We start from the raw sequence: 15,395 nt of genomic DNA on the forward strand, positions 1-15,395 counted from the left end.
GTTATGATAAGTCACAGCGTAGCAACTCTGTAAACTGCCTGTCCGTCTGGTTGTCGTATTACCACAATACAATTCTACACTATATTTTACACAAACTTTTTGTGTGTACACATAATTAAATGTACAATTAAGTTTTGCAATTAGGAAACTTTCATCAAAGGGACATAATTTAATATTTTTTAGTAATTTACAGTTAGGACAGCCAGACAAAGGTCATGCATATAGCAAACCAAATAATTATGGATGGGGATTTATAAAGCAGATGTACAGTTGTCATAAAAAAGGGAAGAGAGAATAATCGACAAAGCCCAAATTGTGTCAAAAATGAGGTAGATGATATGAAAAGTGGGAAAGAAAACCCCAAAAAAGAGATGGATAATCCATCATTTTTATGACGTCACATGGTTGATTTTTGACACAATTTTAACAAAATTTGGGCTTTGTCAGAATAAGCATTTGTATCAGTAAACCGTTTTAAAGCATAACCGACATACTCACGGAGAATAGTTATTTCTTTCATCGTATTATAAACCGCTTTCCGTGGATATAAAATGTTCAATTATTAGATTAAACCCAGTTTTTTTAGCCCCGAGGTGCCGAAGGCACGGGCTAAAAAAATGGATTTAATCTTATGATTGTACATTTCTATATTCGTAGAAAGCGGTTTATAATACGATGCTAGACATAGTTTTTTCGTATTGATGAGAACCGGTTCCTATCCACCGGATTCGAATGAATACGAGAAAATTGCTTACCCGTGTTACATAACCAAATACATTAGAATGGAAAGCGATGTAGTTTTCAGTAACATAAAGATGGCCTTGCAGCAGAATATCACCCACTAGAGCACACGAATATCCTAAAAATAATTAATTAATTATATTAATTAAAAAATAATTAGATTTGAAAACTGAACAGTTTAACTGTATTGTGATAGATACCTAAGAGCATATAACAACTTTAATACTGCCTTTAATATTAAATTAATATCTAGTCCTATTTTTTTTATTATACGTTTTACAAATAAATTTGGGAAAATGAAATCTGTACAAAATCAGATACAGAATTAGCCCCTCACCAATTAAATTTAGTGTGTAGGATGTGGAGGATAAAAAAATACCATTTTTTTTTTGGGGTGTTATTTCTTATATGATATATTTTTTGGCAGCTGTTTAAGCGTTGGTATTTTATGCATGTTAAAAAAATGCGCAACAATTAAGCAATAAAGTTTTTCTATGTTGCATCAAAACATAATCTGAGTTGGATTCTTAAAAAAACAATTATTATTTTTGTTAAAATCCCTTTTTTTATTGCTTAGTTTGTGTATATTAGAGAAGGTTTATCATGTTTTAAAAAATGTTTTATATTATATTAAAAATTTTAAAAGAGCATTTTTTAGAGCGGTTACCTGCTTATATAATACAATTTTTGAGGATCCACCTCAGGTGTTGTATGATAATGCTTTATTTGTGCTCTATTTATAATTCCTTTTTTTATTTTTATCTGCAGAATAAAACAAATATCAAAGCATCAAGATCAAAGACATATCATATTGTTCATGGCTATGAGAATAGAAAATAAACTTTTTTGGGTATAACCCTTTCATGACAACGTCTCTTAAGGAGCGTTTCGTCGAATTTACGCAGTAGCTTTTGATAGGTTATTTTGGATCTTGGACAAAGTAGCTTCGGACAAAGTAGCTTCAGACAAAGTAGCTTCGGACAAAGTAGCTTCAGGACAAAGTAGCTTCAGGCCATTTACTTAAGAAAAGTAGCTTCCTAAGAAAAATAGTCTCCAATACGGCCGCACCGCACCTAACTTAACCTAACCTATGTTAGCCTCAGAACATTTATTTAAGAAAATATCATCAACTGATAATACATAGGTGGTTTAGAATTTCGTGGATTTTGCAAAAAGTGGTTGATAGATTTTTACAATTTTTAATATTGTTTTTACAATTTTGAAAAATGTTTTTACAATTTTTTGGTTAGGTTAGGTTAGGTTATAGGCTAGGGGGCCGAGCGCCCGCGGCTAGGCAGACCAAGGGGCCGAGCGCTGTGGCCATGACCTTTGTTAACAGTGGAGGCTACTTCCTTAGGAGGCAACTTTGTCCCGAAGCTACTTTGTCCGAAGCTACTTTGTCCAAGATCCGTTATTTTAGGTTAGGCTAGGTTAAGTTAGATTAGGTGATTGCCTTGCAGGGTTAGAAAATTGGCCCGCAGGTTTAGGACCCCCGCAGGGGCTAGAAACAGGAAAAAGCTACAGTGAAAATACGACGAATACACAAATTTTTATCATCAACGTCTAAATCTATGAGTATAATCCATGTTAGAAAATAAAGACAGTTATTGTCAATAAATCAACAGATAGCACTTAACTGCTCTACTCATGTAAAACCCAAACAATAATGATCAAAACTACCCGCATTGCATACTAAGATAATAGGTTGAAATGTTTGGACACTGCTAGTTTGAACCAACCAATCATGATTTAATAAAGTTTTAAGCCAAAAAATATAAGACAAAATGATTACAAAACTTTGGGTACGAATATAATTTCCAGTCCAATGTCCCCGTCTTTCCCGGAGAATACATTATCAGCCGACAAATTGTATTATGTTTACCTATCCTATTATCCCTTAATAGTTGTTTGTCGAATCGTTTTATAGACAGCTTTCCGCGAATATTAAAATGACAATTTAAGATTAAAACGAGGTTTGTTATCCCCAAGGATACAAAAGCACTAGCTAACAAACCTGGTCTTAATTCTATGAATTTTATTTTAATATTCGTGGGAAATTGTCTGTAATACGATGCTTTACATGATTTTTCAGTATGGCTGAGAACCGGTTCTAATCCAGTGGATATTAATCGGTTTCGAAGCCAAATTCTAATACTTACTTTGAAGCACAAGCTCCTCAGATGGAAGTTGTTTGAAATATTTGACAAATTTTTTCTGTCTTGTTCTGTTCAACAGAGTAGACATCTCAGTTTCATTTTCACTCTCTTCTTCATCCTAAAATATTCAGTGGTTGAAACGTTAGGACACTCCACTAAATAAACAAACAAATCAAAATTCAATAAAAGTCCCCAAGGTTGTTAAGGTAATGAACGTTATTATAAGACTTTGGGGACTAGTGTAATAATGTCTGCTCTTTTCCTGATTGAACCACATGTAGGAAGTCAATGGCATCGTAAATATTAACACAGATAAGTCGCTACAAAAGAGCAGAAAGCAATTTGCTAACAGGTGAAAAGTTCCCCAAGACCGGGGCCAAGTAGTTGTCTGGGTTATAATACATCTATACTTATTACATTTATTATCAATATCCTGGTGGGCACAGGATGCTAGCAAACCTGGCAGGGTCATCCAGGTAATTTGTAAAGAGCACTTTTATACAGCAATAAAGCATTAACAATGGCTATAATACTAAAATATCCTATAATTGTACAATACAAATGTCAAAGCAATTTCAGATTCCAGGTATGATCCTGCAGATCCTGATTATAAAGGTTTCAAGATAACTGTAAGTAACTCCTGATAGATACTCAAAATACTCCACCGCCGTTTTTTTGTCGACCGTAGAATTTTTTTTGTAAATTCTATTAAAAATTGCGAAAAAAACATTCTCAGAATAGTTATTTCTTTCATCGTATTATAAACAGCTTTCCGCGGATATAGAATGTACAATTATAAGATTAAAACCAGTCTTTTAGCCCCGAGATGCCAAAGGCACGGGCTAAAAAAAACTGGTTTTAATCTTATGATTGTACATTTCTATATTCGTAGAAAACTGGATATAATACGATGCTAGACATAGTTTTTTCGTATGGATGAGAACCGGTTCCTAACCACCGGATTCGAATGAATACGAGAAAAAATGTTCCGAGCTTTCAAAATAATCCTTATTTTAAAATTCTAATGAGCTGCACTACAAAACATTGACGAAAAGCGCCATTAATTAATAATTTTTCTTTTGACAATGTACTGGAAGAAAAGGTTAGATATGTTAAATAATTGGATTATTGATTTTTATTTTTGAAAGCGAAGCTTTTCTATAATTAGGTTCGGTCCGAATGTCCGTCTGAAACGGATACCTTTTTCTTTGATTTAGGTATGTTAGAATTGTTCTGTCGATTTCAAACTTTGCATGGTAATTCCGGTAGTATATAGTTCGTAAGATTTAGAAAGCGTATTAACTCTATAATTGTTACCAGAATTTCCGTATGTCCATTTTAAACATGCTGATCTTTAACAACAAATTTTTGTGTGATATAATATTCCGATTGATCTGATTTTTGGAATACTGATTTCTAGAACATCAACGAACAATGTTATAAGCGAAGCATCTCTATAACCAAGTCCTAAACATGTAAGTATGTTCTTAAACATTAACCTGTAATTAAGCAGTTTTTCAACAAATTTACTTGCAATTTTGTTTTGGCTGTTATACATTTATATTCTGATTATTCAGTTTTGACACTCTACAAGTCTTAATGTTTGCTTGTCCTACCGTTTCAGAGCTTCACTTTCATGGATGTTGTCATCCTTGTTTTTATAAATGTACTTTGAGTGTTATATTTGCTTTAAGCCTGTCCTGTAATTATCACCTTTACAGCTTTAACTGACATAAGTACTTTAAATTTATATCTACAATACAAAGTTAAACAATGTCTGTTTGTCCGTCTGTCTGTCTGTCTGAAGCTTAAGATCTGAGTAACCACTGAACCGATTGTACTCATCAGGGAATAGTCCTGTGATGGTTTTAAGCTATTTTCTTGGAGGTTGGACACCCCCAATCCCAAAACATAAAAATCCTCCCCCCCCAATTTTTGTTTCTTTTTGAACTAAAATAAGTGAGGTAGTAAACTAACCCCCCCCAAAAAAAAAAAAATTCCACCCCCACAATTTTTTTACAATTTTTTCTTCAAATTTTTTTGGATGGGGATTTCCATTGCCTATTTGGGCGAAGACCCTAGAGGCAATACAGTACAATACAGATAGGACAATTCAAACAAGCTTAAAATAATGAAAAGAGCAAACCGTTACGGACTATCTGACGTACCTATCCTAATTATAGAAAAGCTGACCAATGGTATTAATTAATATAGCCCCCAACAGGAAAAATATTATACACCAGGTGTGTGTAAGTGATTATATGTGAGTGTTGGTGTGTGTGTATGTGTGTGTGTGTAAGTGTGTGCTGTCATAATTGCAAAACATGTAAACTTTTTACACAGGATAACAAGGAAAAATAGTTAGTGCCAGGGAGCTTTAGGGATAAGACAATGGGCAATAAATTTATGTACATCTCCAATGATGGTAAAAAATATAAGAGAACCTTCCAATTAAGATTTAAGTAAAGTTCCAAAAGTTTTAGAACCAGCGAATGAGGTAGCATTTTTATAAAACTTTATCTACAATCTATTCCTAAGTGGTGGATATCCGTTTCGTCTCCTAGCAAATTGCTCTCTTTTCTGTATTAAAAACTCGGCTGTGTTTTATGTATCCCACGTTTTTTCAAAGACCAAATACAAAATTGGGACAGGGTTCCCGCCCTCTGGGCAGGGTTAAATATTACTCATGCCCCCTCTATTATTTATAGTGCTAGTGTCTGTTACAGTCCCCTCCTTTCTCCCTGATTTAGAACCCAAATTACAGACTGACGGACAGACGGGCTGACGCTAAATGTAGAAAAGCCTTGCTTTAATAAATATATTTCTCAGAGAGGACAATGTGGTGTTTATTACACCAGTCCACAAAATTTTTATAATAACGTTTTCTTATTCGTTAGCTTAACAACTTTAGGGATTTTGTTAATTTTAATTGGTTGATGCATTAAGTTAAGTCTTCAACCGTTTAAACCACTAATCTTAATCGACAGAAGGAATATTTTTGTGTAACACCATTGGGGCCATTATCGGCCATTGTCTTATCCCATAAGATCGCTTTATATTTTTACCTGGGGAGAATGTGTGGCGGCCGTGTGTAGCTGGGAGCCAGCCGCTGAGCTGCGCAGCGACCCCGTAGACAGCGAGGTGGCCACAGGAGACATGACACACTGCACACTCGCACTGTACAATGATCTTACTCCGCCCCCCGCAGGGGTCGTGTGGCTGTAGATGGGCCGGACAGGGCTGGGGTCTGTGCGTTCTATGTTGCTGCCACCACTCTGCGGCAGCCCCGAGCATCTATACAAAAAATATACAGGTTAATATAATTGGCGATTCCACTTAAAGTTGACTGGTGGAGCATAGAAACCCCCAACCCCTCTTTTTTTGACCAACATTTTGAAGATAAGAAATGGAAGGGGGGGGGATATGTGTTGGCGTTTTACTTTAGGTCAGGTATATTGGGTACAGGCAGTGACGTCCAAGGGAGGGAAGGGGAGGTTAGCCCCCCCCCTCCCCCACCCCCAAAGAATAAAAATATCCAACTCCTCTATCTGCAAAAAAATCTAAATAATCAAACTATTTCAATATACTTTTTTTCTCCAAATGACCGTCTAAGAAATGCATATTTATAGTAAGTGATCATCCCAGGTAAATTACTGTAGACATATAACTTCTTGGATATAAAGGAAGGATTTACATATAATTATTAGAATCGACTTTTTATTTATCCCTTTATCCCAACACACCTAAACACATAGTTAAGGTTTTTCTCGTATTCATTCGAAACCGGTGGATTAGAACCGGTTCTCATCAATACGAAAAAACTATGTCTAGTATCGTATAATATTGTACAGTTTTCTAAAAATATAAAAACTGGTTTTAATCTTCTAATTGTACATATTATATACGCGGAAAGCTGTTTATAATACGATGCGAGAAATAACTATTCTCTAACTTTTATTTTCCTTGCGAATTTGAATCCAAAATAAATATCTTATCATAATATCTGAATAATTAAGGCCTGGCTCGGCAGCAGCGCGTCAGCCTCAAATTTTAAACCGTTTGAATGTTTTTTTTTTTAAATCTAAAAATAGGGATTGTCCTATTAGGGTTAGGTTTTGGTGTCTAGCTGATTTTTAAAACTGTTATAGGTTGATTTCCTTGAGGCTGCTGCCCCCGAGTCCTGGATTTAAGTGTCTTTGTTTAACTTGGTAAATAATTTTGTGCTTGAATCCTCTCTATGCTTAGTTTGGCAAAGGAGAGGATAGATTTAAGGCCTGTAATATCTTACAATAGAATATAAAATACAGGCAGGGACGTCCAAGCTTTTTATTTGAGGGGGAGTAAAGGAAGAGTTTGAAAGTTTTTTAGGTGAGTAACCTAATTTTGAGTAAAAATTTTTGAGGAAGGTAAAATAAGGGGTTTCAAATTTTGAGGGGGGTAATTACCACTTCATCCCTTATTTTTTTTTACATTTTTTGCTACTTCATTTAATTTTTAAAACAGATATTGTTCTAAAAATTTATCTATTATTATTTGGATCTTACACAAGATTATTATATACACTAATAAAGTGTAACATGTAGCTGGCTAAAATGACAATTACAATCATCCATCCCATTACCCCATCAACCCCCCCCCCCTCCCTACTGGATGAACGAACTGACCTATAGGTGATGTCCATTGACGAAAATTTTTCCCCTATCATAATAGCCACGTATATAATATATCCATATTGTTCGAAATCTACCTTACTTATCAGCGCAGGATAGGATGGGTTAAATTATTCTTCAACTCTTTCTACCCATGAAAAATATGAATAACAAGCATCAAACAGAATATTGAGGAAGATAAATTAATATTCTATTGACGTATCACTGTATCCCTGGTATAAGCCCCACCCTATATCCAAACTTGCAAAATAATTTTGCTTTAAGATTGCAATGATTCTTCCTTCCTTTGCAATTTGCATCCCTTCTCCCCCCCCCCCTCCCTCTCTCTCTCTCTCTCTCTCTCTCTCTCTCTCTCTCTCTCTTTCTCTCTCTCTCTCTCACTCATTTCAAATTTTCACAGTGGTTAAATCTTGGTTTTTTGGAAGAAAATGTTCACAATAATCGATTTGGTATCTACAGGGAAAAAATAATAGACAAAAAATTGAAGTACTACATCCCTTAGATAATAAACAAAATTACTCCTGTTCTAGATTAAAATTATTGTTAAAAAGTTTGGACACTGCTAGTTGGAAACATCCAATCAAGAACCTTGAAAGGACCTAAAACCAAAGAATGAGAGAAAAAAAATTATTTTAACTTCGAGTACTAAAATATTTTCATTTTGAGACCAATTTAATTTTTGAAGATATTTATAATGACTACAATAAAGATGCTTAGAAAGAATCTATCTTTCTTATGAAAATTCATAAAAAATCACTGTGTGTTTATCCTTAGAATCCCATAAAAGCTGCAGCAGTGCACATTGCCAGGAAGGGATTGGACATTGAGCTGTTTATTACACTAGTCCCCAAAGTTTTATAACAAAGTATTATTAATCGTTGCCTTTACAACTTTGGTGACTTCTAGTGAATTATGGTTGGTTCATTAAGTTAAGAGTCCAAACGTTTCATTGTAATCTAAAGATAGGGTAATGTTGTGTATCATCATTTGGGATGTACACCAATTTATCTTCCATTATCTTATCCCTTTTGGTCTCTGATTCTTATAAACCAGAAGTATTTTCCAGTTTTGAAATTTATTATACTATTTTCTATAAAAGATTTCTCTAGGCAGGGTAAAATCACCCTCTCCCCAAAAAGGATAAAAACCTCTGTAAACCAAAAGTTAAAAAAAACCAGTTCTGTTGTTAGCGAGATCCTTGTCGTCACATGCGAAAAATCCATAAAGGGCATGATAGAATTGTCCTAGATGATTTAGAAAGTTTAGCAACTCTGTAATTGTCATCAAAAAGTCCGTATGTTCATTCAAAATATGCTGATTTTTTTTACTTTTTAAACAACAATTTTTTTTATGATATAATTATCCTATCCAAAGAGAGAACGAGAGGGGGGAGGGTGGAGAAAGATAGATAGAAAGGGAAAGAAGAATTTACGATATTAAAGCTAAAATAATGGATTTTATGCAGGAGTCTCTGTTGCATTATTTATAGAATCATCTTTTTAAGTTTCTTTGCACACAACTCCAAACTTTTATGTAAATTCTAGGGAGGAAGTGGACCTTGGATGGTGAATTATTCTGGTACTCAAAGTTTTATAAATACATACATTTCGATGCTAAAAATTAGGGTAAAAATCCAATATTGTTCAATTTGATCCATTTTGAAGCTGTTTGTAGTGCATACAATACAAATGACCAATGATAGGCCAATACACAGACTAAATTACCAGTTGCAGACCAGTATACATTTTAATTGACCAATAGTATGCCAGTATTACGTCATTTTTTACAGACACTATAAAAAGCCTTATCTATTTTGATCAAAGGAAATGATACATTATGTTTGCTATCAAATAGTAAAATTTGTTTATCTAAATTAAGCTAACTAAAGTTTGACTACTAGGAGTTTGGTGTATTAAAATTTATTGATAAACATTAAATATGCATATCGCATATGATGCTGGTAAATATCTACTTGGAGTAGGGAAATGCGAAAGCTTATATTTTATCAAATATAGGAAGTGATGCAATGCTCAGCAGCCGCGCCTCAGCCGTGCACAAGCTTCAAATTTAAACCCGCCTGTGTGCAAAAAATTTAATTCCGAAAAGATGGATTGTCTGATTATGTTTAGACATCCAGCTGAATTTTTAGATTTATAGTAATTTCATTGAGGCTTACACGCGGCTTAAGAACGGCTGCCGAGCCCTACTAGTTTATTATAGCATGGGTAAGTTAGATAGGGTTATTCATTTTGCTAAATTATTATGCATAAAATATAAATCTTTGGTCAGTACTGCTTCGAAACCGATTAATATCCGACGGATTAGAACCGGTTCTGACATACTAAAAAAATCATATATATAAAAATTTTTCATTATTATTAAAATGAATTATTATAAAATTTATACCAGTTTTGTTAGCCTTGGCATTCGGCCCCTAGGGTTTAATCTTATATATTTTATTTTAATACCCGCGGAAAGCTATTTATATGTATTACGATGCGCTGAATAAGTACTTTTTAATTCATTAATCTTGAAATTGTACTTTTAACTTTTTGCATATATCATATTTTAAAAGCGAGGCGTTTCTATAATTAGGGTCGATCTTCTGTCAGTCCGAATTTGTCCTATAGATTTTAAATTTTGCATTCGTGTAGTAGTTAGTTATGATTTAGAAAGAGTAGCAACTCTATTATCGTCACCAGAATGTCCGTACGTCCATTTTAAACATGTAGATTTTTAACTTTTTTTAACAGCAAATTTTTATGTGATAATTTTGATCTGATTTTTTGCATTTTGATTCCTAAGACAACAAAGTATAATGTTTTAAGTGGAGCATCTCTATAATCAAATCCTAAAAATGTAAGTATGTCCTTAAACATAATCCTGTATTTAAGCAGTTTTTCAACAAATTTACTTTAAATTTTGTTATGACTTTATACATTTATATTCTGATTATTCAGTTCTGACACTCTACAAGTGTTAATGTTCGTTTGACCTACAATTTTAGAGCTTCGCTTTTGTGTATGTTGTCATCCTAGTTCTATTGCAAATCTTAATTTATATTTCTCATTCTGCTATTCAAGATTTGATGCAATGAATAAAATATAGCATATCTTTGCAATTTGTAAAAAAATGCAAAATATACATGGATCTTAAGGGATAAGACAATGGATGATAAATTGGTGTATATTTCCAATGATGTTAAACTAAATTAACCCTTCTGTTGATTACAATTATTGGTTAAAATGTTTTGACTCTACTCATCTATAATACAAAGTAGAATTATGTCTGTCCGTCCGTCTGTCTGTCCGTCCCTTAAGATCTCGGTAATCACTGAACCAATCGGATTCTATTCTTCAGGGAATATACCTACTGGTCCTGTAGTGGTTTTGGGCTATATTTTTGAGGGGTGGGACACCTCCAATTCCCCACATTTTTTTTGCTGAAGATTTCCTTGGTCCTTTTTTTGCTGAAGATTTTATTTTTATCATCTCTTGGGGCAAAGCCCTAGAGGCTAGGGGCGAAGCCGCTAAACCGCTAGTATTATTATAATTTTATAGGAATATCTAAAAATTTTAAGTTTAAGAAAATGTAGTAATAAAATCTTGGTTAGCAATATAATTTACAGTCCAATGTCCCCTTCCTCCCTGAGAATACAGCATTTTATTTTTCCTCAATTCCCCAAAAACACACACACACACACATACACACACACACTCACACATACACACACACACACAAAAAAAAACACACACACAAACAAATAAACACCCAGTTTTAACTTTGACCACCAAATATGAGTCTCTTGATACAACAAAACTTTTGTTATTTTATATCTGACATTTGGTCAGCTGAATTTGAGTTTCCGATTGTGTACATAGTTTCCTCATTCTATCTCAATATTTACTACTGGCTAAAAAGGCTTCAAACTTCCAAATAAAAAATCAAAACTGGAAAATTTAAATTTTGAATGTATAATGTATAATGTATAAATCGTTTTTACATTATATCACTTTTCCCTTTGACCGGAGTAGCTAATAATAGGTTGAAATATTTGGGTTATCTGCTGTACAACTTCGGAAATAAGGGAAGAAATAGGCAATCCATTTTCAGTTGATCTGACAAATCCAATGAATATTCTATAAATTTTATGACAATAAAGAGGTGCTCTTTAATCAACTTTGACCATCATATTTTGATTAAATGTGTTTAGGTTTAGATTGAATCTATAGAGAAATTGTATAAAAATTTGATATTATGACGCATAAATAAAAATAGTCTATTTTCGAGAACATTTGTTTTAAATGTTAAAAATAAACGTATATTTAAAGTGTTTTTTTTTATGAAATATTTGATATTACGAAGTTAAAATATTTGTATTTTAACTGGTTTTTTTTAAATATACATTTTCTCTTCAGGATAAAATCAATAGTACTGTATTTAGAAGGATATCAAGTAGTTACTTATTTCATTTAAATAAGCGACCACCTCCACCAACTATCATTTTTTTTTTTGGGGGGGGGGGGCAGAAGGGGGGAGGTTGCTTAATTTTTTGTGCGAATCTTTTTGGGAAATTTTGTATCGAACCTGAAAGCTTCAAAAAAAAGAAGAAGCATATCGGTTCGCGAGATCCTTTGCTATAGAGAGAGAGAGAGAGAGAGAGAGATAATATGATATCGCAATGTTTAAACCAAATGCATTAAATGCATCAAACTTACATTTTTTTAATTTCTCATTCTAAATTCTATGATTTGTTATCAACCTTGTTTGTTAATTTTTAATTCTGTTATAAATCGTACAGAGAAGCCATAGAAGGGCCGACCATGATCCTAAATATTCAAAACTGACACTGGAAACTGAGTTAGAATTTTAAATATTTATTCAACCAATTTATCAGAATTTAGATTGAACAAGGGAAAAGGAAGGTATTGAAAATTCCATTAATGTTGGTTTATGTATTTAATCCTTATAATAAAGTAACATAGGTACAAGGAAGGTTTATAACTAATTTGGGGGGGGGGGGGTTCCACCACTCTCCCCAGAGAGATCGACAAAAAAATTAAATAAGAAAAACACCGCCCGGAGGACATTTTTGCAATTAAAAACATAACTAACACCATTTATCGGCGAAAAAAAAAATTTTAAAATAGATTAAAAAGAAACAATTTTTCGTGTCCCTAGAGGCCTCTAGGGGCGTAACCGCTAGTAACTACATATTGTAGTAATAAAATCCATAAGTTCAACCCAAATTTTAGTTTTTAATAAACGATTAAAAGAATTTTTAAGGGAGAGGAATAGTAATTTTTTAGGGGGGGGGGGTTCTCTTGTAAGTGAAAATTATGAACTTTCCCTGGACCTACAAGAAGCTTAACCGTAAAGGCGAAGCATATCGGCCCAGCAGTTAACGAGATCTTAAACTACCGACTGACACAAAGAATTATACTCACAGTCTAGTGGCAATTTCTTTTGTAATTAATGTTGTTATGCCAAAAAAGATAAGAATTTTTTAAACCGAAGCTTTTCCATATATATAGTTACATTGACATTACATTTAGTCAAAAAAAGGAAAAATTGCAAACTTTGAATAATCTTTGTCTGTAAGTAAACTTGAAATATTGTGTATTGCTTTGCCCCAAGAGGTAATTAAAAAAATGTAGTACATATGCTGCATCTTCATCTCCATCATTTTAAAAAATGGAGGGGGAATTTTTTTCTTATTTTTTGGGAGGGATGGGGGTGTCACTCGCCCCAAAAAATATCGTTTAAAACCACAGGACCAGTAGAATTATTCACTGAAGAGTAAAATCCGATCGGTTCAGTGGTTACCGATATCTTAAGGGACAGACGGACGAACAGACATACATCAAGCTACTTTGTATTATAGATAACTTGATTTTAGGATTGTTTATTCCTACGTGGATTAGGTACAATGTTAAAAACGAGTATTCTCTATATTCAAGACTTCATGCAGTTTGGTTTGTCCAACTGTTTGACTTCGCATGGATGGATGTTGTCATCCTTGTTTTCGTATTGATTTATCCTGTGTGTAAAAACTCAGGTAGACATGGTAAATATAAAACAAATAAAAGTTAATGCCTCTAACCAGACTCCAGACTATAAACATCAACATAACAGCTACTCTATAATTCAAAATGTTTGTCTGTCCGTCTGTAAAAAAACCATAAAAGGGGAAACGTGATTTTTTTGGCTAATGTTCAAGATAGACGGATGATTTTTTTGTGAAGATTACCTGTATTGATGAGCATCTAGAATATAATTTACTTGGTCCGTCGGTCTTTTAGACATGGTACATAAGATAAATACATAGTATTTTTTTACAAAAAGGTTTCGTGAATTCTACTACATTTATTTTTTACGACACTGATTATCTGCTCTCCAACTCACTCTGTCCGGTCTTTTAATCATTATTTTTGGTAGTTCTCTAATTAGTTATAATTGTTATTATTATTAGTTTAGCTCCTCTTTTAATAAAGCCTGTTCTTAAAACACTACTCAAAATTAAAATTATTAGAGGTAAAGCCCCTAGAGGCTTATAAGAAGGAGGAGGGGAATATTACCCTATTTTTTAGAGATAAAAAAATTTATGGGATAATAATTTTTACTATGAGCGATTAGTGTGGGATTTGGTACACTCCATCAAAAGAAGTTAAAAAGGAAGATGCACTGTGAAGACCAGTTATCAAGATCTTCCGATACAAATGGACAGACAGACAAACTGTTACTTTTATATGAGTATTTAAGTATTTTCTAAACCTGTTTCTTTAAAAATTCTGCTTTTGAAACTTTATATTGATACTGAAAATAATCATACTCAAAATCTTGTTATTGATATAATTGTCTTTGTTCTTTTAAAGTATATATTAGATAAAAATGAATCATGTTTTCAAATTTAATATTGGACAATTCTACTATTGAACTTTAGTATAATTAGTTTCATATCAGGTATATAAAGAAATTTATGCAAATCCCCGATATTTTTACACTTATTATTACCCCTTCTATATTTTATTGGTTAAAACGTTTGGACACTTAACTTTAAAAAATCAAAATTAACAAAACTTTATTATAAAACTTTGGGGACTAGTGTAATAAACAGCCCAATGTCCCCTCCCTCGCTGATTTCATATGTTGATAATTCTAATGTATCTGGATAATAATTAATTATTTATTTCAACTGATTTTCAGAATGATACCATGGATCTTAAGGGATAAGACAATGGTCGATACATTTATGTATATCCCCTTCATAATAAACATATTAACTTCTTCAGTGGATTCCAAGTTTTGGTTGAAAAGTTTAGACTCTTCTAGTTTGAACCAAAGATTTTTTTAAAAATCGAAGATTATAAAACTTGGGTTACCAGACTAATTTAGAGTCTAATATCCGTTTCCTCCGGGGAATAAGACAAAGTATGTATATTTTAGAACAAATCCATGATAGAGTAAAAAACTAAATGTTTTCTTTGCATGAAATGTGAAACTGGTTGAATGTAAAATAGAAGGGGGGATTACTACCCGCTTATTTGGAGCAAAGCTACTCATAATACCGAAATGTCCGTCCTTAACAAACAAATGAGGGAAACGTAATTTTCTCGAGTGCTGTTCAAGATGAATGGATGAAATTTCTTGTGTAGATTTTCTGTATCAATGAGCATCCAGTATATAATTAACATAGTCAATCGGTCTTTTGCTCATTCTATAACAAACCAATAAGAGTTTTATGTAAATAGGTTTCGTGATTTTTACTCTAGGATCGTAAGCCGCGGACACGCTGCAATAAGGCAGGTTTTATACCTTAAATCAGCCT

At 33.1% G+C, this 15,395-nt stretch overlaps 1 protein-coding gene across 1 annotated transcript in view; it reads right to left on the bottom strand.

Moving 5' to 3' along the window:
• LOC145312208 (uncharacterized) overlaps positions 1-15,395 on the bottom strand; it is an 86,953-nt gene that overhangs the window by 28,594 nt on the left and 42,964 nt on the right. The window contains exons 4-6 of the mRNA XM_080151422.1: positions 5,963-6,191; positions 2,901-3,015; positions 756-859 (exon numbers count right to left, since the gene is read on the bottom strand). Coding sequence (XP_080007548.1) covers positions 756-859; positions 2,901-3,015; positions 5,963-6,191 — 448 coding nt within the window. The remainder of the gene's footprint in view (positions 1-755; positions 860-2,900; positions 3,016-5,962; positions 6,192-15,395) is intronic.

The sequence above is a fragment of the Acartia tonsa genome, chromosome 2 (genome assembly GCF_053477335.1).
Source record: "Acartia tonsa isolate MP-2025a chromosome 2, ASM5347733v1, whole genome shotgun sequence".
NCBI classification, from domain to species: Eukaryota; Metazoa; Arthropoda; class Copepoda; order Calanoida; family Acartiidae; genus Acartia; species Acartia tonsa.